The 25931-nt window shown below is 39.5% G+C and overlaps 2 protein-coding genes across 13 annotated transcripts in view; both read left to right on the forward strand.

Annotated features, from left to right (window-relative positions):
* Nucleotides 1-4244: 4244 nt before the first annotated feature.
* On the forward strand, nt 4245-12179 carry CCDC107 (coiled-coil domain containing 107). The gene is made up of 6 exons (XM_033057663.2): nt 4245-4452; nt 6938-7143; nt 8321-8387; nt 9575-9665; nt 10774-10883; nt 11499-12179. Exons 1-6 carry the CDS (start codon nt 4284-4286, stop codon nt 11786-11788), a joined length of 933 nt encoding a protein of 310 aa, XP_032913554.1. The 5' UTR covers nt 4245-4283; the 3' UTR covers nt 11789-12179.
* An 88-nt stretch (nt 12180-12267) lies between these two features.
* CAPS2 (calcyphosine 2) overlaps nt 12268-25931 on the forward strand; it is a 35270-nt gene continuing 21606 nt past the window's right edge. For 2 of the 12 annotated variants that reach the window (XM_033057660.1, XM_033057662.2), the window contains exons 1-6: nt 14120-14804; nt 17090-17139; nt 19841-19886; nt 20012-20122; nt 22812-22967; nt 25232-25351. In XM_033057660.1, the coding sequence (XP_032913551.1) occupies nt 14727-14804; nt 17090-17139; nt 19841-19886; nt 20012-20122; nt 22812-22967; nt 25232-25351 (561 nt within the window). In that variant the 5' untranslated portion in view covers nt 14120-14726. The other 10 variants (XM_033057658.1, XM_033057656.1, XM_033057655.2 and 7 more) reach the window with 10 other exon arrangements.

The following is a 25931-nucleotide window of genomic DNA, read 5'->3' on the forward strand; positions in this document are numbered from 1 at the left end:
CATCTGCCATGCATATCAGCAAGGAGCAACACTCAAGTATACTTCTGTTTCTTCTTTGAGTGTGCTCCATCTTGGGTGATTGCCAAACCATTCTGTGACTCTTGGTCTTATCTACAGAGATGCTGTCGAACAGCTTTCTTAACAACTGCATAAATCACAAAAAATGCAGCTTTGACAAAACAGAAAACTGCTATTCAGCTGATTTTCCAATACTATTGCTTAGTCACACCAGCTTAGTTACAACTATGTTGCAGGACATTGCTTCCGTATCAGAATTACTCAAGAAATAAACAGAATTAGGAAATCTGTGGTTCAGCAGAAGGAAAAAAAAAAATGGTTCCTGAACTGCACCTTGCTGCAGAACAGACATTCTGGCCTAAATAAATTCTAGCAAAAATAAAATTTGGAAATCCCAAACTTGAGTATGTGTTGATTCTCCCCTCTTAGTTATTTGCTATTACCTGCTAGCCTGAAATCACTGGAGCAGCTTCCTGTGTTCCTGGACAGCAGCTCCAGGATTAGCACTCCTGGTACAACATCCCTGTCTGATCACTTCTCAGGGCAGTAGGATGGTATGTGTTGGCATTTGAATTGTCTCTCCAACTGTACTACAAGCTGGTTGATTTTTTTTTTTTCAAAAAATCCAAATTGTACAAATATGCAAGAGCATAAGAAGAACCATATGTTTCAAGAGCTAAAGTCTTGTAACCCAGTTTTAGGTAGGTTTAGAGGGAAAATTTGTTGCAAATAAATTGTAAAATATGTTAATGAGTCTTATTCCCTGCTCAGTTTTCCTGGTCAGACTTAATGTAAAACTATGATTAAAACAATATTACAACTACATGCAGTTTGCACCAAAAAAATCATCACACTAAAATTGTACCGTTAATTTAACAGTACAGTGATCTTGCACTTATATATACATGCAGCTGAAATTCTGTGTTTGGAAAATGAACTGAGATTTTATGCAGTAGGAAATTTTGATGGGTCCAGGATAGTCCCAGGTTGTAAAATGCTTTTGTGCATTTCTGGCTCCATCTAGTGACTCTATCTATAATTAAAGCAGAAATTCAGCCTGCCCTCGAGCATCTATGATATTTTCTCAAGAAGAGTTTTAGACTTTTGCCAGCATTAAGCAAAAGATCTTGACAATTAAGTTATGGGATTTGGATATCACATTACATAGTCTGGACAATACAAGCCATTGCCTATCCTTCCACATATCTAAAGTAAAATTTAGCACCATGAGCTGGGTGCATGCAAGAAGCTTTACAGTCTCATGATTTTGAAAAATTCCCCATGTTTACATCCCACTTTCACACTTTTGATCTGCTTTTTATAGTCAAAATGGCTGTAAAAATAAAACCTCAGATTTTATTTTTTTTTCTAACATTCTATTTAGTCAGAGGACTAAACACTGGTGAATTACAGCCTATTACACATATCCATGATGCCTGGGAATCAGTGGAATTACATTTAATTTTGTCCTCAAATCAGATCTGACCTTGACTTTCTAGGTTCAGTTGAACAAATGGGGTGGATCTGCTGGATTTTCTTATTCTGTCCACAGGATTAGGCAGCTCTCTTTACAGGTCTACACAGCCCACCCATTTATGATTCATAAATTTTACCCATTTTCAATTTTGTGTCTGAGTCTTCAAGAACACAATTGCTCCTGGATCATGCATGGTCTTCAATTATCAATTCTCACGACACAGGTACTTTTACATGTTCACAGTGTTTAATCCATGTACCCTGCTTATTTTTTTGCCAGTGATTAGTTTCCTTTGTAATTTGCCCTGAAATGTTGCTTGAAATGCATGAACATTTCAATATGACTTAACTGTATAACAAGAAAGGAGCAAACAGTCAAGGGAAAGAAAGTTTAGACATGAACATCACTCTAAGAGAAATGTGCAAAACCCCCCAGAATTCTATGCAGACAAAGTTGAATTGCAATTATTAAAATGTAAAAGCTACCTTGCTAGATAACTTTTCATAATTTATTGTGCCACAGAAAAAAAATGAAAAATACTTTCCTAAGATACTGTCTTGTTCTAGCCTTCTAAAAAATCTACTGCCAAATAAACAGCAAAACTCAAATCCTGCGGCTTTGCTTTTGATTTTGTTATAGGCAGAACCAGGGGCAGAAAACAAGAATTAACACTTGAAGAGAAATAAGTGAGAAAAAACAAAAAGAGCTGAAAGGAAAATTCTCCATAAATGATTCTGGTAACTTTTGGTTATTTATATAATTTACTTTGGCTGGATTTTATCCTTCAATTGACATTTTTACTAAGGAATACCCACAGACATTCTGCAATTACTGTGATTACTTTGAATAGCATCTCCAGACTTAAAGAATTCCAAACTGGTGTAGCTTGGTAACTAGAGAACTGGAAATTATTGCTCTATAAAGTTAATATAGTAATCATGCAGTGAAATGAGAAGTGAGGCTTTCTGTGGGGTCGATATTGTGGACAAGAAGAGCAAATCATTGTACAAAGTATTGAGGTGAGCCAGTGCAGGGGTAATGCAGTACAGTCATTGCTTGATATTAAAAAAGACAGCAACCTGCCAATTGCTACCATATATGCACCTCTGTGTAACCACCACAAACCTTAGTACAGTTCTGCACTACGAAAATTAAAAATCTGACCTCACCATACCAATTTAGTAGCATCAGAAACATCAAAAACTTCATGGCCTCCAATCCAAATACTCTGTCCAACAGATGTGCAATTAGGATGGCACAGATGTTTGTTATTTAAGAATATGTTATGTTCAAAAATGCATTCATCTATTCCTTTGCAGTTTGTGCCAAAGACTGTGCAGTCTTTGCTTCCCAAGTCTACAAAGCATGAAAGGTGAAATAGTTGTGCAATGTTGACTTACAACAAAATCTTAAATAATCAGATAATACCAGTCAGCAAGAAGCAGATAAATATCAAACGCTGGAGTTTCAAAAACAAATAGTTTCCCTTATTTAGGCAAGTACCTGTGTTTTATTTTAATTGACTTTTCTTATTGCAGCACAGGAATACAAATTAATTTCATCAGACAAGATTTTCCTCTCTTCAGTGTTGAAAATTGACTTTGTAAGAGCTCTTGCTAGCGACTGAAAAGATATTTGAAATGCAGTTTTGTCTTCAGGCAAGGAATCGTTGACATGCTAATTAAATATGGAACTTTTTGGGTTTTATTGTTGAACGGGTCATTAAGGGTTTCGATTTGATACATAAAAATTAATTCAAAGTAAAAATGCACAGATATAGTAGATTGAATAGTACAAATATTTTAAGCATTTTTAAGAGAGCCTCTTCCTATGGTATGGCTTCAAATACACATCATGGCATTTTACAAAGACAACTTCATGAGGTAAACATGCCAATTCTTGGCCATCTACTCATTCTACCACCTCTTACTTCTTTGTAGTTGATTCCTGAACATGAACGATCTGTATTTGTCTTCCAGTCGTGACTGTTTTTCAGAAAGCTTACTCAAAGTACCCAATTTGATATCTTGATAGAAGATGCTGTGATTTATTACTTAGGCTTACTGGTGCTTATACGTTTCAGTTCACTCTTAGTTTCTTTTTGGACTTTACAATAAACTCCACTGGTTGCTGATCCTCTTCCCTTCCTAAGTCCTTTGGTTTTTTTTCAAGCCATACTTTCAGTCATAACTTTTCCTGGTTTTCCTATTCCTGAGCATTTAAAACTGCACGTGGTGTCTGTTGCAAACTTCATCGCTTCCCAAATCCCCACCCCTCCCCTTATCTGCCAATCCAGCTGAAACCCTCCCAAGCAAAGGACATTCTTTGCAGAATAAATGCGTGCTCCCAGCCGTGTTCGGGATGCTCATCATTTAGCTGCCCATTGCTAACATGTTCCTCGAGTGGCACTAAGCGGACTAAACATCAAACATCTGCTTTTTCTGCATCTTCTTCACTTTCGTTTAACTCTTTCCAGCAAAAATTTTCACTTCCCACCGGAAAAGCCCTTCATGTCTCGGGGCACAGCTCTCGGGTTGGCTTTGAGAGGAGAGCCGGTGGCGGGCCGGGAGCGGCGCCGGGCGGTGCCCGCGGGCGGTGCGGTGCGGTGCGGTGCCGTGCTTTGCCAGGCGGTGCCGTGCCGTGCGGTGCCGTGCTTTGCCAGGCGGTGCCGTGCCGTGCTTTGCTGTGCCGTGCCGTGCCGTGCCGCGGGGCGCCGCCGGGGGCGCTGTGGCGGGCGCGGGACGCGGGGCGCGGCCCGGCCGCGGGAGCCGGCGGGGAGGCCGCGGCCATGGCGCTCTCAGCCGTGCAGCAGGTGCTGGTCTCGGCCGTGGTGGTGCTCTGCGTCTTCGTCGTCATGCCCAGGATGTTCGGGGGAGGAGGCGGCGGGCGGCCCGGCCGGTCTCCGCGGGGCGGCAAGGCCGGCCCCGGCCATTACGATCCCCGTCAGCACGGCAGAGGTAGTAGCGGGGGCGATGCCGCGGCCGGGGCTCCGTGCGGGAGCCGCCGCGGGCTCGGGCGGGCTCGAAGGAACCCCAGGACCCGAGAGGGATCGTGCGGCGGGAGGCGCCGGGCGGGCACGGGCTGCGGGCGGAGAGGCCTGGTCAGACCGCTTCGGGCAGGCCTGCCTGCGCCTCACACACCCCCAGCTCCTGCGCTGCTTGGCTGACCTGCTTCGCCAGTGCTTTGGGTTTTGTCTGTGTTGTCTTACCGAAACTCCTCTTAAGTGCCGGGAGCACCCGGTAATTGGGAGTGCGGAGCGGTGTGACGAGCAGTGCCCGCAGGGGCGCAATCGAACGGACGAGCTGAGAGCTCTCACTGGGAAAAATCAATGGCAATAAGGAAGCCGAGTGTTGCTGTTAGTAAATATATGCACAGAGTCATACAAAATCTGTCCGGCAGTATATTAAAAAAGAGTCCAAGATCCTTGTTTGGGAAAGGTATCAGTGAATGGGTTACACAGAGTTTGCTACTTGTAGGAGCTATAAGTGGTATCCATGTATGTTAAGCCGTGTCGGTGCATGTCACGATTTAGCTCAAGGTCGAAAGGTAGACCTTTGTTCTTGGCAATCACAAAAAGCTTGCTTTTGTGAGGTCTTCCAAGGTGTTTCAAACCAAGAGATAGATAGTTGCTGTAATCCTACAAATCTGCTTTTCCCTGCTGGCAGAAAAATGGAGGCTTGAGCTGCTACCATGTTCTTCCCACCTGTTGTCAAACTTAGGGTGCTTCGTAAGCTCTTGCCTGGCCTGTTTTGCCTGATTATTTTTTTATTTATAAGGTAGTTGTATATTCCCTGTAAATCAAATTATTTTAAAACAAAATCCTAAAAAAAAAGCCAAAAAAACCCACAAAAAAACCACTTCACATGCCTATGATTCTACTGAAGTACTGGCCCAGCACTGAGTAAAATAAATTTCAGATGGATCTCCTATTCTCATCTCTCTGGGTGGTGCTTTTCTTCTGGTTGGCCAGTAACTCACTTTGTCACTTCTTCTGTGGGTTGAACATGGTGCAGGACACTGGACTCCACTAGGATTCAGCATTCCTCCTCTCCACCCTGAAGGTGTTTCCCTTGCCACATTCTTATTTTTATGATCTGTAGAAATAGTTTTCATCTGTGATAGTAACTATTTTAGTAAAACTTCTCATTTACTTTAAAAAACGAATTTAAATTAAAACAGAGGAAAAGCTGAGGATAAATGTAAAATTAGGAATCAATATGAAACATTCTGAAAGGTGGAAAAATATATATAATATGCAATGTAATTTTCAGTTAGTGCAGTTTTAGCACTTGTTCTAAGTCTTGTCCTTGTTCAGAACCTACTTGTTCTGAAAGGACAGTGCCTGCCTGAATTGGTACTGAACGATGAAGGTAGTTTGAGTTCTGATTGTATCAGCTAGAGCATTTAGGTTTTGTGTAACATTAATTTTTTCTCTATCTGATCGTGGCTGTACTTTGCACATTTGAGTTAGATTACTGTGAGTTCCTGAAATGCCACTGTTACAGTAGTAATTGACCAACAGTGATTTACATAATGGTCTTTTGCTTGCGAGTTTCTATAGAACATGAACCTTGCCATACCCATACTCAGCTCTGATATGTTAAGTTTGAAATTTTAAGTCTGGGCACTCAGTTGAGACATCACTGTAAAACTTTACAATCCCCTAATCTCCTGCAATCAGTCCCTGTAAGCATCTGCATTCTTTAGCTGCTGATACTGTTCCATATGTGCATGTCCTATGAACCCTTGATTTAACTACCAAATAACCTGTTTCCTAAGTTGAACAATGACATTCGCTGTTTTCTCATCCGCTCCTGTTCTGGCAGGCAAATTACATGCAAAAATGCTTCTGGCTTCCCAGGTTGCATCTCTTGGCTATTGTATAATCTTCTCCTGCTAAATATTTGATTTGCAAAGGTACAGTACTTCTGAGCCTGTATCTATGTAAAACTGAGTTTACTGTCAAAATAATGAAAGCAGCAACACAGTGTATTTCAACAAAACCTTTTTTTTTCTGGGACCAGACAATTCAATTTGTAATTAACTCAGTTCCTTTGGTGCAAAGGAAAAAAATATTAATTACTGTTTTCAGCATTATCAATAGTTTCTCTGAGTATGCTTTAATTTCAAGTTTAAAATTGTTTCTTGTTACATCTATCTTTCTGTGATTTGCTGAGGATTTGCCAGTGTTGCTGGGAAGCTTAAAAATGGTATCCATTAAAGAAACCAAGCTTGACTTGAGAGTTTTTGCTGCCTAGATTTAACTGCATCTGGTTAATGTAAGAATAATTTTTAATTTTTTAAGTGATACAAGGCTGCCCACACTGTCTTAAAAGAGTGATGAACAAAGACGTTGCACAAGAAGAAAACAGTTTAATTCCACTTGTAGGCTCCTGATTTTATTTCTTACTTTGTTGTCTTTCCCTCAATTTCATTTTTAAGGTAGTCCTCAGACAGTTTATCAAGTTCACCGGAACCCAGGAAATTCTGACAGTAATGCTTACCAGAGTATTCAACAGATGAGAAATGCAATGGAAAAAGAGATAAAAAACGAGAGACCAAGAGGAAATGGTCGAGAGTTAGCATTCACCCTTATGCCGTTGTATGCTCTTGGAGTGGGAATGTTTGCAGCATACAAACTTCTGAAGGTAAGCCATAGGAAAAGCATTAAATTATTGTGGTTAGGAGGAAATGTGACTGCTTGGCTTGTTTGTTTGTTTTTCTACTTCTGAGCCCGTGTACATGCTTGTCGAAAAGCCATTTCTTGCTCTGTTTGACTTGGAATGTGAAGTCCAAAGTTAAAATTTTAGCATGTCTAATTCTTCTGCATAAAAGCTTCTGGCTTACATATTTTTAGTTGCTTGAAGAAGTGAGAATTTTACCCTGCAGCCTCAAATGCGAATCTGAGAACCTAAACTGTGCTGCTACCTGAGTCTGTAACCTAAGTCTCATCTGTGTTTCACTTCCTTTTCATTCTTCAGAATGAGACTGAGTGTGGGAAGGAGGCGAACAATTCCTGCAGAGCAGTGATCTTAGATTAGCAGTTAGATAGAATAGCAAGTAGACTTGACCTTTTGTTTGGACTTCTCATTTGATCATGCAGTTGCAACATGCAGATTTATTTGCAGTATGGTATACCTTTCCTACCATTTGTAAATTCAAAAAGGAGAACACATGATAGGTTGTTTTTCAAAAGGAATCAGTCTTGAAATGTATTATTTATAGTAAGAGATACTACAGGACTTACAAAGCTGAGAGTGCACCTGTAATATTGTTGCTTGCCCTCAGGGAAAATAAAAATTAACAGGAGTAAGACTGGAGACAACATCCTTATTTCTGGAGTCAGTTCACATTAGTCTTGGTATGAGAAAAATATCACAGCTTAGCAAAATTAGTGTGGAAGCTGCCCAGTTTAGTACAAGATTTAAAAACCATGAAAACCTTACTTTGTGTGTTACAATTCTTTACACTTGGGCTTGTGGGAATAAAATGTGAATATTTTTTGATAGCATCTTTATTACTTTAAGAAATAAATTCTGTACTGTAGTTAATGATAGGAGACTGGATCCAGTAACCTAGAAAGTTTCTTCTACTTCTTTTTGAAATAGCAACTGCTTTCTTTTGAAGCTTTTGCCCATCATGTTGTGTTTGCTTAAAATCAGAAATGTTCGTTTAAGACAGGAAGGAGGCATCATAGAAGAAAAGTTTCATTAATGTAGCACATTTTCATGGTTGCTGTTTACTTTCAGTAAAATTCTAAATGCAGTTTTGTTTTTAGTACACAAATAGTGATGAAATTGTTTAATTTGATTGTATTTTTTAAAGATGAAGTCACATGAAGAAAGTCACTCCAAAAAGGAAAAAAGTACAGAAGACAAGGCAAAGGAAACAGGTAAGATACCCATTCAGAATACATATGTTCAACAAAAATGCTTATTTCCTACGGGAACAAAACATGTTTTCATTGATACAATCTATTTAAATGAAGACAATCTTTCAGGTTACTGAGAGCAGTTAGGAATCTACAAACACCCACTTTGTTATTCTGTATGTTTGAAATGCTTGTTTGAGGTTTAAATTCTCCAGATGTAATGCTCTTCAAACAGCTGTAGTAATGCAGTATGATTCTCTGCCTTTAAAATGTCTGATGTTTTTCTCACTTAAGATTTGTTCAGTTTAAATGGGATATAATTAAATAAATAGGGTATTTTAAAATAATATGATTATCTTGTCTAGAACTGAACTGTATCAACAGTGGGAAAGTGTGGCTAAACAATTATAGAGACCATTTATGATTTCTGGGCCAAATGAGAAACCTGTCACAAACATTTAGAGTTGATGCTGTTTTCATACCTTTCCCTCCCTGTATAGACAGATTTTTAGTGAATTAAACAACCAGCAGCATCTTTTGATGTCTGTGTACCCCAGGTCTGTAATGAGGTTCAGCAGTGATTTGCTGCCTTGCATGTTACATTCTTCTTTCTTCAAAGTTTAATTGTATTTTAGGAGGAGTGATTCCTTTATTCTAGTGCATTAAGCATTAAATATATTTGTAAGATGTGAATAGACAAACAAGGAAAGCATATTAAGTATAAATATAGTACTTCTCAAGAAGTCTTGCAACTGCATAGTTTTTGAGACTGGGAAGGTGAACTCCACATTCTTGCTCAGTTTCTACGGGAGGTGTCCTCTGTTTGGGCACTGTTGAAGGTAGGTTGCTGGGTGGAAAGGACTTCTGATCACACATAATAAGGCTTCTGTTCTTACCCCACTGCTCCCTTTTCATATTGCAGAATTTTTTAGTTGAAAGAAGCTTTGTGGTTTTGAATCCGTTGAATGAAAAATATAAAGTAATTTCTTAATGATACTGTAAAGACTTTTTTACAAAGTTCTTTCTCTCCTGCTTCCCGTCTCCCCCCGCCTCCCTCTGTTTGTTATATTGTTTTTGTTATATTGTTTTTGTTATATTGTTTTTGTTATATTGTTTTTGTTATATTGTTTTTGTTATATTGTTTTTGTTATATTGTTTTTGTTATATTGTTTTTGTTATATTGTTTTTGTTTGTGTTTGTTTTGTCAGAACATCAGCTTTTAGAACTGGAGCAACATCTAGCACAGACAGAGAAAATGTTAAATTCTCTATTGACTCAGTTGGATCCACTTTCAAACTGGTGAGTGTTTCTAAAAAATCTCTCTGTTGTTTCCTGTATATTGAAATTTGCCAAAATGTTAGCAAAGAGTTCTTAAAATGATCCTTATATATAGGTAAGGAACAGTTTTAGGAACCTTCATTGATTACTTATTGTTTCTTTAGCCTTTTGCAGGTAATACAAATTCTGCCATTTGTGAACATTTTCACAGATACCTCCCATCTCTTGTTCACCAAACATAAATACAGAAGAAAAATTATCATTTTTCTGTGGCTTAACAAGGTGAACTTTAATATGGACCAAGGAGTCTAATAGTGAAAATACACTTACACTCAGTAGCATTTGAAAGCCTTTGTGGGAATTAGATTTTGGTAGCAGAGTGAGTTTCTTCTTTTAGATGTAATTATAATAAAAAAAATAGTTATCAAGGTGTAGATGCTTATTTTTGTGTTTTGAAATGAATTTGTAAAGTGTGTGTATTTCAGTGCAATAGAACTTGTCTATTTTGTATGACAAGGGAATCAGTAATATAAAAACTCCTTGTAGTTTTAGAGAAGTTCTGTGCTTAAGAAGCTAGAGCCTTATTTATCTACTAGAAATAAAAGCATCCATGTAGTTAATTTTCGAGACTGACATCCTTCATGAAACACAGGTTAAAATATGCAGAATTTCCTAATTGTTTCTTCAGTGTACTTCTGAACTTGATATCTGCTGAAACTATTAAGCAGCAAATTGACTGGCCGGTTTGCCTAACAAATTTCTAGTAATGATGGGGAGGAAAGTTAAAAAACCTTGAACGAGAAAAAGCATTCAAACTCTAAAGTTCTATATTAGGCATTGGGGCACTACTAATAACAGTACTTTGGATAAGTGTTACTTTCTGTAGTCATTACCCAACCTTGTCTACTGGGGCTCGTGTTAGAGTACAGTGACATTCAGTAGTGGTATGATGTAATGGCCTCCCCACTTCTCAAGAGACAGTTCTCAAAGGAAAGCTTGACCTAAACATTTCACAAACTTAGGTGTGGTATTTATGCACAGAAAGAAATATTGCAATAAGTGTGTTATTATCAAACACTCCCTTCCAAGATAATCTTTCAGCTGTTAACATTTGTCTTTTTTTTCCTAGTGTCAATGCTTTAGCTTGTGAGCAGAAAGATGAAATAATGACACAGCTCCAATCAATTAGGCGACTGATGAAAGAAAGTGGATTGGATAAATCAGAAAACAAGATGAAAGGTAATTTAATTTTCAGACAGATAGATAATTCAGTAGTTTATATTTTAGAAGAATAAATAGATCTTATTATAATAGTGTTCAGCTTCTGCACCTTAGGTAATTAGTGTGGAATTAGTTTTATTCTGGAGGAATACCATTCTTCCTATTTGAGATGTATCCAATTTCAAATTTTTGATACATCATGATTTATTTAAGAATAGGTGCTCAAGATATTGAACTGGGATGGACCATACAGTCGCATTCTGTTTAGATAAAACAGGCTTTAGGAACATCAGTTCCAAAGCAGTCTATTAGTACTGGACTTACTTTAGACGAAAGATTTCCCCTTAATGGGGACCTCTGAGGCTGTGAGTAATGCTTGCATGAAACACTAACCACCAAATTATATGTTAGTTTCAACTGGAGACTTCCAACAGCTGCATAGTAGCCCAAGAGATATCTTAAATGTTAAAAATGGTCCATTAGAAATTTGGGAAATTTTTGCATTATTTGAGTCTTACTTAAAAAAAACCAAAAAAACAAACGTAATTAAAAATACTCTGTTCTAAACTGACCCTGAAATTCAGAACCTTACCAGTAAACTTTAATTTTGATTACTTTTTTTTTAATTTAAAGATCTTGGACACATTTGTAATGAGAAACTTGAAGATCTCATTCAGTCATTTGCTGAACATTCCCAAGAGAAAGAAATGGACAACAGAGAAGATGACTGTAATGAAGATTTACTTGAGGATATTGATAATGATTACAAAATAGAAGAGCATGAATTGCACAGTGAATGTGAAATACATCAGTTGGAGGCAGATGTTATAGAAGATGAAGAAATGATAAGCAAAGATACCATTGAATCAGAAGAGATGGGACTGAGGAGACGCAATAGATATGAATGGAATCTGCATATGTAAAACTTCCAAAAGCTTATGAATTCTTTTTATAATGTTGTATGCACTTTAAACTGAAATGAAGCTATGTGCACTGCTATATGCTTTAAAAAGAGGGTGATATACTGCCTTTGCTCGTATCTTTGACAATTCTGTAACTGACTTCAGTGGCAGCAGAATTTTACTCAGGATGTTTACATATTTTTTCTATTTATTTTTTCCCTATAAAAATATTTCTGTACTCTGTATATAATGCACTGTAATTATATCTGATGCTTCACTAGAATATTAGAATATCTTCTAATTTAGGCTATAAAGAATAGATGTTTCATAAATGTTTTGTAACTAGAAAGCATTATGCCACTTGAACTGTGACTTTCTTGAGTTCATTAAAGAGCATGCACTGATGAATTCAGCTCTTTGTGGAAAAATTTACTCTGGGAGTGTGAAAAGCAGTATGGGTTAAGTCTTTGATATTCATGGTTACATTTCTTTATTTGGAGAGAGAAATTTAGCCATGGATATTATATGAAAATAATGATGTCTGAGTTTGCAGTCTCCTGAGTAATGCTGTTTAGTTTTGTATATCAACTTAATCCCTAATGTATTACAGTAGATCGCTTAATTTCTTCTCCACTTGCCACTGCTTAAACTCAGTAGCTGTCTGATAACTGATTGATACCCATTAGTACTGTATTTCTGTTTCACATTTATTTTAATACCATAGAATGGGACCTTTTGATTTGTTTTAATACCCTTTTTCAAAAATCCTAATTAACAGATATGTTGCTACATACCATGCAAGAACTGTGGGGCATGGGATCTTTTTCAGTACACTATGCCAACTTGATAGTGGCCTTTTTAGGTCAGTATTAGGAAAGGCATTTATTTTCCTTTTCTAGAATAATTTTTGTGCACACTTTCATTATTTACACATTTTTTTGTTCTCTTAATGCACACACCTATAGTACTGCAATCCTCTCATGACAGGGATTGCCTTAGAGGTAGGTCTCACAGTACAGCACTGTTACATTTTCTGTTTTATAATTGCATAGCTTTTAAGTAGGCCAGTTATGATACCTGAACTCTTCTGGCATCCTTATTCTTACAGGAAAATAGCATGTGAATTCGTTTTTATGGAGGAAATGTACTGTACTTAAAGGCACTAAATTTATTATCCTGTCACTCACTGAAATGGAATGAATTGTTCATTCTGGTGTAGAAACATGGTATGTGTTTAGTTCTAAAACTGGATCACACAGGCTTGGAAGTAGCATCCAGAAATACATCCTTAGCATCAGTGTGTTAGTAGTTTTGGACTAAGTGAGATTTTGCCTAACTTTGGAAAACTGATTGGCTACAGAGCCATGGTTTCTCAAGAGGCGGCAAAATTTCCCCCCAAGACAGAACGGGTGAATCAGAACTGGCGCTTGGATACAATTTGATTTTAAAAAATAACTGATGCTGCTCTGGTCATTCAGGACAACTGAAACTGAAAAAAATCAGGTTCATTGAGGCTTTTCATTGAGTTATCTAATAAAGTGAACTAATGTCAAAGCCAGTGATCTGAGGGAACGATGGAGAGGGAGCCAGGTGTGTGCAGGGTGCAGGTCAGTCCTGCTGCTTCCAGGTTCTGCTGCCAGTGTCCTTTGCCGCGGCGTTTCCCCGCCTGGGGCAGTGTTTGAATCGTCCCTGCTGCGCCTTTCAGCTCCGCGAGGTTTCGGATGCTGCTGGCAGGTGAAGCCCTTGTCCGAAAGGCTCTGAGCTGCCTCGGGGTGATCGCTGCGTGTCTGACCCAGGCTACAAACACGCTCCGTGCGCTCTCTCGCCGCAGTTCCGAGCTCTCCGGTTCCAGCTGCCGCGGTGTGCCGGGCAGGACCCGTGCGCTGTGTAAGCGCCCGCCGGTCCTGGCGGGGCTGCGGGGGCCCAGGGCGGGCACACCCGCCCGTGGGCGCGGGGAGGGAGAGCAGGCCGGGTCTCGGGCAGCGTATTTCCGCAGGAGCAATGGGGCATTGCGCTTCCCCGTTCTGCCGAGGCGCACCTTTGGCAGCTCTGGTGCGAGGCCCGGCTCGGATTGTCCCCTCCGCGCTGCTGTACCGAGCACCCTGGTGCGGCGCGGGCACCGTGGAGACCGTGCGGGGTGCGCGGTGCGAGGTGCGCGGTGCGGAGTGCGGGGTGCGCGGTGCGGGGTGCGCGGTGCGCGGTGCGGGGTCCGAGGTGCGGGATGCGCGGTGCGGGGTGAGCGGTGCGGGATGCGCGGTGCGCGGTGCGGGATGCGCGGTGCGGGGTGCGCGGTGCGGGGTGAGCGGTGCGGGGTGCGCGGTGCGGGGTGCGCGGTGCGGGTGCGGGGTACCTGCTCCTGCCCGGCAAAGGGGAGGATGCTTGGGAGTGGGAGTGCTCGGGGCCCTCAGCCTTTCCTGTGGGAATGGAGCTGATGGCAGCCACACGGTGGGTTTGGGTTCAAAGCTGGCTGCCTAGGAGAAGGCAGCAGAGCTGGAGTGCTTGGTGGAATGTCGCCCTGGAGCTCTCGGAGCCTGGCAGGGTGCCGGGACCGCCCGCCCGCCTTCCCGAGGTGTTCCCAGGGTGCTGAGAGATGGAGAGCAGCCAGCGCTGTAAGCGGAGAGTACGAAAGGTTTGATGTTGCCAAGGGGTAACAAATTAATAACACTAGAACGAGAAGGTGTCGATAAGTGCAAGGGAAAGAGGGAGTTAAGCTTGAGGCAAAAATATAAATTTGAGCAGGAATCTGGTTAAGCATTAGTAATAAAAGACTGAAATTAAGAGGCGGTGAAAAAGAGGAAACCAACAGCACTTCATAGCTTGCTGAAGACAATACCAAGATTCTTTCTAATGCAGTAACATTTTGTTTTTTATCCCAGAAGTACTTAGATAAAAATACATGTTTTTCTCAATAGGATTTTCTGGTTTTCAGTTTTTTTCTGAAAGCTGTCATTGAATTTGCATGGATTTGGAAGTCAAAGGAGTTGCTGCATCCCCTCGAAGGAAGACTGAGCTGTCATTGAGGGAGAAGTGGTGTCAGGTAGTCAATGGAAGGCTTGTGATTGTTTTTTTTTCCTTACTTTGGCATTTAAAAATATTTTAATAATGCTTCAGAAGGTTCTTATTTTGAGGTTAAAATCCATTCTATACAGAAGACACCTTTTAAAGAAATTATTTTTGTCAGGAAGAGATAGTTTGCTATGACAGCTTCTCAAATGAAGGCGAGAAATTCCAATATAAACAGCTATCCTAGAATAACTCTGAACACTTAATTAGAGTGTGGGGAATTTAAGAATGAACTGGTACTTGCAGTTAAGAGCCACAGAGTACTGAACATGTACTGTGTGCTGACTCAGGCTGTTGGTGAAACTGGCAACAGGTGTGTCTGTGTCTTTGTTTTGCAAGACAGCAATAATGTAAAGCAACCCCCAAAATATGATTTGAAAAGGCACGATTTCAGGTCGACATGAAAAATGGATCTCAGTGCTCTGTGTTCGGTGTGAAGAGAAATGACATTTTCCAGGTATTCCTAATAGTCTATGCTTTGAGACAGGGTAGGTGTGCAGCACTCACATGTTCACTCTAGTAGAAACTTTAGGGCCAGCTTTTGATAGTTCCTGTGAATATGATCTTGGATTCTGAGGGCCATTATTTTCCTTACTGCTAAGTTAATACCAATATTGTTAGTAACAGTTGATTTTTCTCACAGATACTGTGTACTTTATGTCCATGAACTAAAGTTAATTGCTAATCCTCCCTCAGCCCCCAAGCACTCACTTTACTTCCTTATTTGTTGTGTGACCACATTAGGAATTCTTGCAGTTTGACTGCCAAGTTTCTGGTCTTCTTTTCAGTTTGATTTGGAATGAAAAAAGACCTTTTGTAAATGATAACTCATCAGTGTTATAATGTTAATGTTTAATGTGTTAATGTTTTAACCAGAATTTAATTTAACCAAAATTAAATACCTGTGGACAACAAGAACATTTTGACCATTTAGTGTAGGCTGTAAAAGAAAATAAATGTCATTTTTTCTCTAACCTCTCATCCTTTTTTCTTTTATGTGCAAAGTTTCCAAATTTAGACTCTCTAGTCCACATGATTTTTGGTAGTTTTGCAAAAGTAAATCTTAAATTAAAATTATGTTGAAAACATGTGCTTCACCCCAGTGTTCACAATGTTTTTTGTTTGCTTTCTTCCTGATTTGTTGACTCCTAGAAAAGGAAATATATTAAGGCTTTAACAGCTAGAATCAGCTGTGTTCTTTAGCTTACCACAGTTGAAATGGTGCAGAAGAAAGAGAAAAGTGAGAAAAGCGCCTTGTTGATGCCTTGACGGTCTTGGGTAGGTGACCACGCGGTGGCGGTGCTGTCACCTGCGGAGAGCTCTCAAAGCTGGGTACCCGGACTCGATCTGGAGGCACTAGAGGGTAGTGTTGCCGAGCTTCTGTTTCGGGAGCAGCTACAAGGCTGTATGGCAAGAAAGGAGTTACAGTTTTGTGCTTGCTCTCAGATGGTGAAGGATGTTCGGGCACTGCTGGAAATCGGATTCTGCTCAGTTTAGGCTGTGATGCTGAGATTTATGACCTGAAAAGTGTAAAACCAAAAATGTTAGCCTTGATTCCAAATGTTCTCAAATAATTTCATTTTTTGTTTCAGATTGGGAGGCCAGTTAGGTGAATTGTTACTTTGTGCTTTCCCCAGGCAGCCTTACCTATGGATTTGCTGCTAGCTGTTTTCATAAGCCATAGGGGGATTGGTGATGTTTGGCTCAAGTCTTTTTTCTTGTGTTTGGAGATCTGTATGATATGCAGCCTTGCAAAAGAAATACCATGAACAGCCTGATTATCATCATGACAGCTATACTAAAGCTGAGGTGAAACAGTTACACCAAATATCAAGGGTTCTTTGGGGTCTGAGCTAGCTCCTTGTGAGCCAGCAGTCTTGTGGTTTTGGTTTAAGGGTTGGTTCCCAAACAACAAGGACAATGTGACCTAAAGCCTTGTGAGCAGTGACGGTACAAAGCCTCAGGAACATGGATTATTTTTAATGTATTATTAATAGCTGATGTGGATGCTGTCTAGATTCTTAATGGCTGGAAATCTTTCTGTCATGATGAATATTCAGTCTTTTAGTCTCATGATGTGTAAGAATTAGCTTTCAATGAGAAGTTTCTGGGTTTTTTCCCCTTGTTAGTAGTGTCTTAGTCAAGTATGTTGGACAGATACTTTGATCCTCTAATTTTAAATATTTCAGGGGAAATTGAAATGGAGAATGTATGTTAATCTGAATCCATTAGGTATGTAATAATGTGTCATTCTTTCAGGGCTGGAGACCAAATAGACAGGCTACACACCAGAGTCTTCGCCCACCAGAGTAAGTCTACTTCTATTTCTGATCAGCTTGTTTAATTGTATTATTAACATAATGCATTTGAATTTGTAGTGACATGCAACTTAGTGTTCCATGAAATTTATCATCATAGGTTTGTTTCCTGTGATCTATATTTGGAGTAGAACATTTGATGCATTATTTACTTTGGAATTAAGTTGATTTATATTTGGCTGGGTGGAGGTATAATTACAGAATGTATAAAGATGGAAGAGACCACATTGGGTCTAATCCACTGGTCCATCTGGTCCAACCTTCCTGCTCCAGCAGGGTCATCCCAGAGCACATTGCTCAGGATTGCATGCAGATGGTGTTTGAGTATTTCCAGTGAGGGACCCTCCATAACCTCTCTGGGCAACCTTTTCCAGTGCTCTGTCACCTGTGATGAAGATTGTTTTGGGTGGAACTGCCTGTGCATCAGTTTCTGCCCATTGCCTCTTGTCCTATTGCTGGGCACCACCAAGAAGAACCTGGCTTCATCCTCTTCAGAAGGTGTCACTCTGAGAATACATATTTATACATTATTTTTCTTGAATATTTTTAATGTGCCTTCAAAAGGAGAAAAATTATATTTTAGCTATTGACCACTTTTACAAGTATTACAATAAAAAATGCAGAGAAACTATTGTGGGAATAGTTTGGCAGTGGGAAATTTTGTTTGTGCTTTTAAAATTTAAAACTTTATAGTGATTTTGGCACATAAGGAATATCTACTCTTTCAAGGACCATAATTGATATTTTAGCCAGTTTTGTTTACTGAAATGCCTTAAAGCCAATGTATGTACAGTAGTTTCACGAATACAAGCCGCACGGATTATAAGCCGCACCCCCGGTGCCTCGACAATGTTGCTATCTTTGTCAATAGATAAGCCGCACCCCGAATATTAGCCGCACTTTCGTTCATAGCGAGAATCCGTGCGCAGCTTTCACAAATTGGCCAATTAGTAACAGGATCGCGGCATAGCGGGGTTTACTGGCTCGGGGCGGGGCCAGGCAGGCTCGGCCCGCTCATGGTTGCCGATAGGGGTGGATGGCCCGGCTCGGCGCTACGGCTTGGCTGGGCCGGCCGGGCAGTGTTGCTGCCGCTGCCGCCGCCAGGCTCCCTGCTCCCGTCTGCACTGCCACTGCTGCGTTTGCTCGCCCTGCGGGCGGTGCTGCTGCCGCCGCCGCCACCAGGCTCCCTGGCTCCCCGCTCCCGTCTGCACCGCCGCTGCCATGTTTGCTCACCCTGGCCGGCACTGCTGGCCGCTGCACCGCCGGGCTCCCCCACGCTGCTAGTCCCGGTTCCCCTGGGCTCCCGTGCACTGCCAGCCCTGCTTCTACGGGGCTTTTCCCCGCCGCCGGGCAGCCCCGCGCCGCCGGGCTTCCTGCTTCTACTGTCCTCTCCTATGCAGTGTGGCTCCCGTGCACTGCCAGCCCTGCTTCTAGGGGGCTTTTCCCCGCCGCCGGGCAGCCCCGCGCCGCCGGGCTTCCTGCTTCTACTATCCTATCCTATGCAATGTGGCTCCCGTGCACTGCCAGCCCTGCTTCTACGGGGCTTTTCTCCGCCGCCGGGCAGCCCCGCGCCGCCGGGCTTCCTGCTTCTACTATCTTCCCCTATGCAGTCCGGCTCCCATGCACTGCCAGCCCCGCTTCTGCCGACTCCCCCGCCATGCTGGCCCAGGCTCTGCCGCCCTCCCTGCCCCGCCCTGCTGGCTCAGGCTCTGCCGCCCACCCCCACACTGCTGGCCCCGCCTCTGCCAGGCTTTCCTACCTCTGCCGGGGCTGACCGGGCTCCAGCTTGGCTTGGGGCTGCCGCGGGGTCTCACTTCTGTGTTGGCAGCTTTTAGAATTTTGTTAATGTATTAGCCGCCCCGGAATATTGGCCGCACGTCCGGGTTTCCACCAAAATTTTGGTCAAATTGGTGCGGCTTGTATTCGTGAAATTACTGTAATTATTTTATGAGTATGTGTGACTATATGCATGTAATTATGAGTATGTGTGACTATGACCTTTGATTCTTCCAACCAAAGTAAAAAAAATTCAAATTTCTGTGTGCTGTCTGTCATTATTTAATAAAAAAAGACTGTAAAATAAGGATCGCTCTTATTCCAATAAGTTATAATAGAGCTTCTTGGAAATATTGGTAGTAAAATATAAAAAATACATATTCATGGTGCTTTGCAATATACCTAGAGTAAAGGCAAAAGGCACAGAGATGCTATGATGGATTGGAGATGTTTTCATTTCTCTAAGCAGAACAAAATACTGGGGTATGGTACTGTGTTAATCTCTTATGGAAAGTTGAGAAGATTTGCATCCCAAGTAGCAATTGCTTCTCTATTGCCTCTCTGTTGACTGATTATAGAGGAATGTTGACACGGATGTGCTGTGGAAGACAAGAGTAAGGGGTCCCTGATTTATGATCTTGTTGCAGTAGCTCCTGTTGGGGAGGGAAGGGAAGCCAATGTGGGAGTAAAGAAGGGTCCTTTTCAGCTGCCAGGGTACTCTGCTCCTTAGGAAGAGAAGCTCAGTGGCCACGGTGAGCTGGAGCAAGAGGGGCTAATAGAGATTTGCTGAGTAGGCCACATCCAGTTTCAGGGAAATTTTTGTGAAGGACTTAATAGTAACTGATAGGCAGTGTTTTTATTGTAGTTAAGAAATGAGGGAATGTATTGCTATTAAAATTGTTTTAACTCCTTGCAGGGTGCCATGCCTAGATCTAGGGAGGCTGGGAGTTTCTGATGAAGAGGTAATTGCAAATTAATTTTTTTCTCAAAAAGTTTATGAAATTCATATTTTTCAGGAATTTATACAAGTATCACTCTGAATATAAAACAATTATGATTGCTTGTCCTTTTTTTCTTGTGATTTTAGGATGGAGACTCTTACACACCGTGCGCTGGGAATTCTTCCCAGAGGTGTCAACTAGATTCATCTTCAGAGTGGAGAGCATCATTACAAACTCCATATGCACAGCATCAACATGTCAGTCTGTCACTACAGATATCTTTATAATATACCACTTTAGGAGTAATTTAGAAAAACATACATATAATTTTTTATGTAAGTTCTTTCTTTTGGCTAAGCTCATATCTCCAAGTACTGTTGGTCCAAAATATTTTTAGCAAAGTCCTTTTACTGGTATTCTTTAGAATACTTAGAAAGAATGATTTTATTATATAACTTAGCTCTTTGTTGATTGATGCACTTACCCTTTTGTTGTACTTGTTTTTTAAGAGATATATTAATAATAGAAATTACAAAGATTAGTAGTAGAAAGTGTATGATTAAAGACAAAATCCATGTTTGCAAACACTAAATATTATTTCTATGGAACAGTAGTTAATTCTGGTGAAAAGGAAACTTTTGGAGTTACTTGCAGCATTTCATTTTTTTTTGTCTTAGGGCTGTTGTCTTTAAAACAGAACTGGGACATAAAGTTTGGAATTATGTCTAATTTGTTGGTGCTCGTTTTATTGTTAAAATGTCCTCATCATGTTAGCTCTTTTTCCTGTGGATAACTAAGAAACTTAATCACCACTAGTCTTAGGTGCTTCTTAAGGAAAATCAGTAGCCCAGATGCTAATATTCTGGTTTACAGTACAGCACAACATTGTTCAGAATCAATATCCACTATAAAAGTTTTAAGATTTAATTACTCAGTTATTACAATTCCCTGAATGTAGGAAAAGAGTTTTTTTTAACTTTTATATCTGAATTAAGTATGAATAAAATAAATGTGACAATTTTTTATTTGATTATGATATATCTTATTTCCTGTTTTCCTTAGAAAATTGTGTTAGAAAAAAATGGAGGTAAAGAAGTTGAAAAAATACAGAGGGACAAAAAGTCTTATCAGTTCAGTACTATGGTATATGGTCTGAAAATGTAATATGTTTTAATTTATTTTATGTGACAGGAACTAGCTTATTGAAGAAACTATAAAAATGCACTGATTAAAAGTCCATATTTCAAAAATATTTAACTTATGTAAACTTAAGAAATATCTAAAAAAGTGTTTAAAAAAACCCCCAGGATTTTAACTAGAAGGAAAACCAATTTTAAAATAATTTGTATATAACCTGTGCTTCTTGAAAAAAATAATATAGTAATTTGAAGGGCAGAACTCCAGATTGGCTGGAGTTGAAGGTGAATCTGCCAATTTGTATGTTTCCCTGTATAACCAAATCGTTTCTCTACTTGAAAAAAATAAAAAAAAAAAATCAGTGAAAACTGAAATGGTAAGTGTTATTTTGGTCTTTTCAAAATAATGTGCTAAGAATGTACTAATTTTTGGAACACATGCTCAACATAGGTATTTACCCATCTCAAGATGTACCTGTAAACATGTAACTATAGATAGTTTGTTTTCCTTTTTACTGCCTTGTAAACCAAACACGCTTTGGTTGTTATGGCCTTTTTGGGTCTGGATGCTTGTGATTGCACTGCTTGCTTTACCATTTCTTTTAAACAAAGATCATATGTATAACTCTGTCAAGCTGCAGGAGTGCCAATGGAAGGTTGGTGTGGCTTTGTTTCTTAGGGTCTTTCTCCCTTTCTTTTATGTCTTGTTGCTTTCTTTCTGCCTTCATTATGTCTTAAATAGTGAGTGCTCAATGTATTGGAATGTATCTTCAGTTTATTTACCCTTTCTCTCTGTCTCTCTCTGTCTGTCTCTCTTTCTTTCTCCCTCTTCCTCTCTCTTTTCTGTCCCTTTTTTGCCTGACTTGCTCCCCATGTTCTTTTGTGGTTTTTAGACTATTTTAATCTATTCCTCTGAGCAGCCTTTATTTCTGCTTTTCTTGCTTCTGAGGCTCTGACCAAGCTTTCCTTGAGCCAGACAGATTCCAGCTTCTTCAGTAACTGTGTAAGTAAGGCTTCCTAAAATAGGTCACTTTTGGAAGAAATATTTAAATACACTCTTATAATTCAGGAATTAACCAGGGAAGGGATCTGAGTCTTCTTTTGAAGGAGAAAGTTGGCTCTTCAAAGCATAGATCTTTCTGGATTTTGAGAAATGGTTTTCTAGAGCAGGACTATAACACTGTTGTTGCAAGTTGAGTAGAGATGCAAGAGAAGGCCACCTTACTTTTGTTAGCACTGAAGGAATATAACTTAAGTACTGAAGGTGTTAATTACTCATGGAGACCGAAGAGAATGGAATCTTGGAATTCTGTCATTGCTGCCCTTTCTACTGATCCCAGCTTCTGTTGTGCAGAGCCCTGAAATGGGTGTGAGGTTAGAAAGGTACTTAGCTGTGCAGCTGATGTTGTTCTAAGGAACAGTGTCCCACTTCTCATCTGCTATACAAGAGTATTAGGACTTCTGACCAAAAAACATCCATCCATTTTCAGCCATCCAAAAATCAAAAGTCAGAATTTCCATTTTAGTAAAGGCAGAACCACTAAATCTGACTTCTTTCTATAAAAGTGATGTATAACCATTTGAGTGTGTATTTTTTTGATTTAAAAAATGGTAGAATTTGAAGAACTCAATGAAAAGTAAGACTGAAAATGCAGTGCTGTTTGCATTTTTTCTTAATTTGAAGCATCATGTCAAGAAGTTACACACATTATACTGGATAGGAATTAAAAAAATGCTGTTCTCATTCAATAGACCAGCCAGAGGCTTTTATGCTGATTACTCATTGCTTTAACATTCTGTTTTGGAGCAGAAGACAAGACCAGAAAATCTGCCATCCCCCACAGACAGATCCAAACTGAATCATGGTCAGTATGAAGCAGGTACGAAGGAAGAATATAAGCAGCATCCTCAGAAAATTGCAGAGAAGAAAAAAGACCATCTCCAGTGTCAAAACACTTCAATAAAGGTAGCTGGCAAAGTAAAAATTGCATTTTTAAATAGCAAATGTGCATCACTATTTAATTACACTGTTTGGAAAAGTTTGTACATGTGTGTAATTAATTTCATGTTTTTATCATGAAGAAATAAAAACGTGTAATTTAAGCAGCTAATGTTGAGGTGGAGGAAATAAACTGTAGGAAGGTTTTTTCAGTTGTTGCAGAGTGAGAAACCGAAGTGCTCTGAGAATTTATATATAGCTGTGTTTTCTGGTGAGGAAAGTAACACTGACCTTCCTAGTGCACTTCTAGCCTGACCCTGAAGATTGCCATGATTGATAAGGAAGAATTTACAGCCTATAAGAAGAGAAGAGATAACAGGAAGATCTTGGTACAATGTTATTTCCAAAACCAGAAATTCATTAAAGCTTCTTTATTTTTTACATCCAGAAGTATTTTAATTACTGCTCTGTAAATTTGGACTGTGTATAGGACTTAAAAAAGAAGAAATTAAAGATTTAATCTGTTCCTTAGAGAACTATTAACACTGAAAATACAAAGGAATATAGGGTTAAAATAATGAAAGATATCTGTACTTTTTGCTTTGATATTGTATAAAATTCAGCACAGTTAGACTGCAAGCTGTACTAATTCTACCAGGTTTCTTTTGTGTTTTTAAACTAAGGTGCAAAGAAGGGAAGATCAGTAGAGAGAAACTGGAAAACAAAGGGGTGAAAAACCCAACTTTCATCTTGTTTGGAAGAGATAGTGTAGGAGAGTGGTTGAACAGGGAAAGATGCATCATTGTAGGTGTAAGGAAGCAGGAAACCTGAGTAAGCAACAGCTCTGAGGACTGGTTGAGTGCTAGATTCTGCTGAGGGGAGATGACCATTTAAGAATCTTAATGTAAAGTTAAGTGTGCAAATGTTGATGGAACATATTGTGCTCATTGCTTTCTGGAGAAAAGGTTTGTGATGAATAACAATGAGTTTATTGGATTTACTTTCTTAACATTCAGTAGAATGAAAAGGGAAGGTTTTTCAAAAGAAATATTGTTTCACATATCGTAGATAGCTTTAAAAGAGCTTTCTCTTCATAGTCTTGCTAGTGATCTGTGAATAAGAGGCGAATGAAAAAAAAAGTTGAGGTATTTTGTGGTGACAGATAAGATTTTCTGTTCTGGAGAGTTGTTATAGTTTGGTGGTTGTTGCTTTTTTTTCCCCCCTAATGATTCCACTCTAATGTACTGGTCTGACACTCATAGCATTTGTTTTTCAAAGAGTGACTCTTTTAGATGCACTACTGCAAGCTCATCAAAAGCGTATTTACAGGAGCAGCCAAGTTAATCTGAAAGTGAAGAAATAGATGGCAAATGTATGCTGGTATTCTGATGATTTTGGGTTCCAGAAAGATACTTGCTAAGCACTAGAAGCATGTGTGTTAATTCTTTTCACAGATTTTAATATAACATCTATCAGAATAATTTTTTGTATTAGATATTATCACTACCTGATTAGATGAATAAATCAAAAGATTTCAATACACTTGTTTTGCTTGATTAGGAGAACAACTTATCTTTTCTGGAAAGAAGGTGCTCATGGAGGACATTGCTAACAAACCTACTCCTTTGATTTCTTTCCTATGCTATCTCTTTCCTGAATTCTGTAAAAACTTCCCATATCCTTTTCTTTTCATGTTGTCCACGTAGGAAATATTTCTGTAATACCCTGGGGCTGGTTTACAAGTCTGATAGAACCAGCAGCATGCTTTGGCTTTTCCCTGTCTAGGCTGTATTTAACTTCCTCACTGTCACAAAGCAGTATCTCTACAGTGAGCTTTGAGCTTTATTCCTAACAGCAAATCCTCTGCTTCCACTTAGCTGTTCCTGAGCAGAACAGAAAAAGGATGAGTTCTTGTCTTCTCCTCTGAGATTCTGAAGTCTGCTTTCTCTGACTTGCTGATGTTTTTTCACAAAGCTTGTAGGAACACAGTATTTTTGAGATTTTTTAATTTATTATTTATTTCAGTATGAATGAAAACTCATAAGTATTCAAAAGATACAAATCTCTCTCTTTAGTCTTTCCTTGTAAGCTCAGTTTCTGTAGAAAGCTGGGCTTAAAAAAATTCTCTTTTAATGAGCATGAAGTGGAAGAAGTAGACACATTTTAACAAGTAAAGAAGAAAGAAAGTAGTACTTTTAAATAAATTGTTGAGGAAAACGTGTGGGTTTCTTAGTTTGTTTTTATTACAATTCATTAAATATGAGTTATTAAAAGAATGCATTTTTGTGTAGGGTACACAGCTGGAAGATGGACGTGATGATTTTGTAACTCTTGATAACAAAGCTCTCCTGCAACAATGCTATACAAAAAAGCCTTATAATATGCAGCTCAACATAAGGAAATCAGAAGCTGTAAGTATTTGGACTGGTGTTATTCTGCTAACTACCTAGATGTGGAGAATGGCTTCCCAGATGTTCAACAGAAGTTATGCCTTTGGGGATTTGGATCTGGTAGATAATTGAACCCATTGAAATTGTGTGAGTTTAAACATTTTTTTCAATGGGAGCTGAACTGAGCAATCCAGTGAGCATTTAAAAAATCTTATCTGCAGTGCTTGTATTTTATGCAGTAATCTGTAAAAATGAGAACACAAATTATGAGCAATATATACAGATACATTCATACAACTAAGACTAACTGAGGTAGTTGAGTGAACTTAAAACATGTTACCTTCACTGTCAGAAGTTGGACTTCAAGGATCTTTGTGAGTCTCTTCCAGCTCAGGATTATCTATAATTCTATGATTTCCTCTGATCTGTAGCTTTTAGCTGAGCCTGTGTTCAATGCTCCATGGATTCCATAATTCCATCAGCTAGTATTAGACTGAGTCAGCAACAACTTAGGCTGTGTCTTCAAGCTCTAGGGATGGAGTTTCTACCGTGTCTCTGGGCAACATCTTCATGTGACATGCTATTCTCTGTGTGAAGAAGT

The sequence above is a fragment of the Catharus ustulatus genome, chromosome 4 (genome assembly GCF_009819885.2).
Source record: "Catharus ustulatus isolate bCatUst1 chromosome 4, bCatUst1.pri.v2, whole genome shotgun sequence".
Taxonomy (NCBI): domain Eukaryota; kingdom Metazoa; phylum Chordata; class Aves; order Passeriformes; family Turdidae; genus Catharus; species Catharus ustulatus.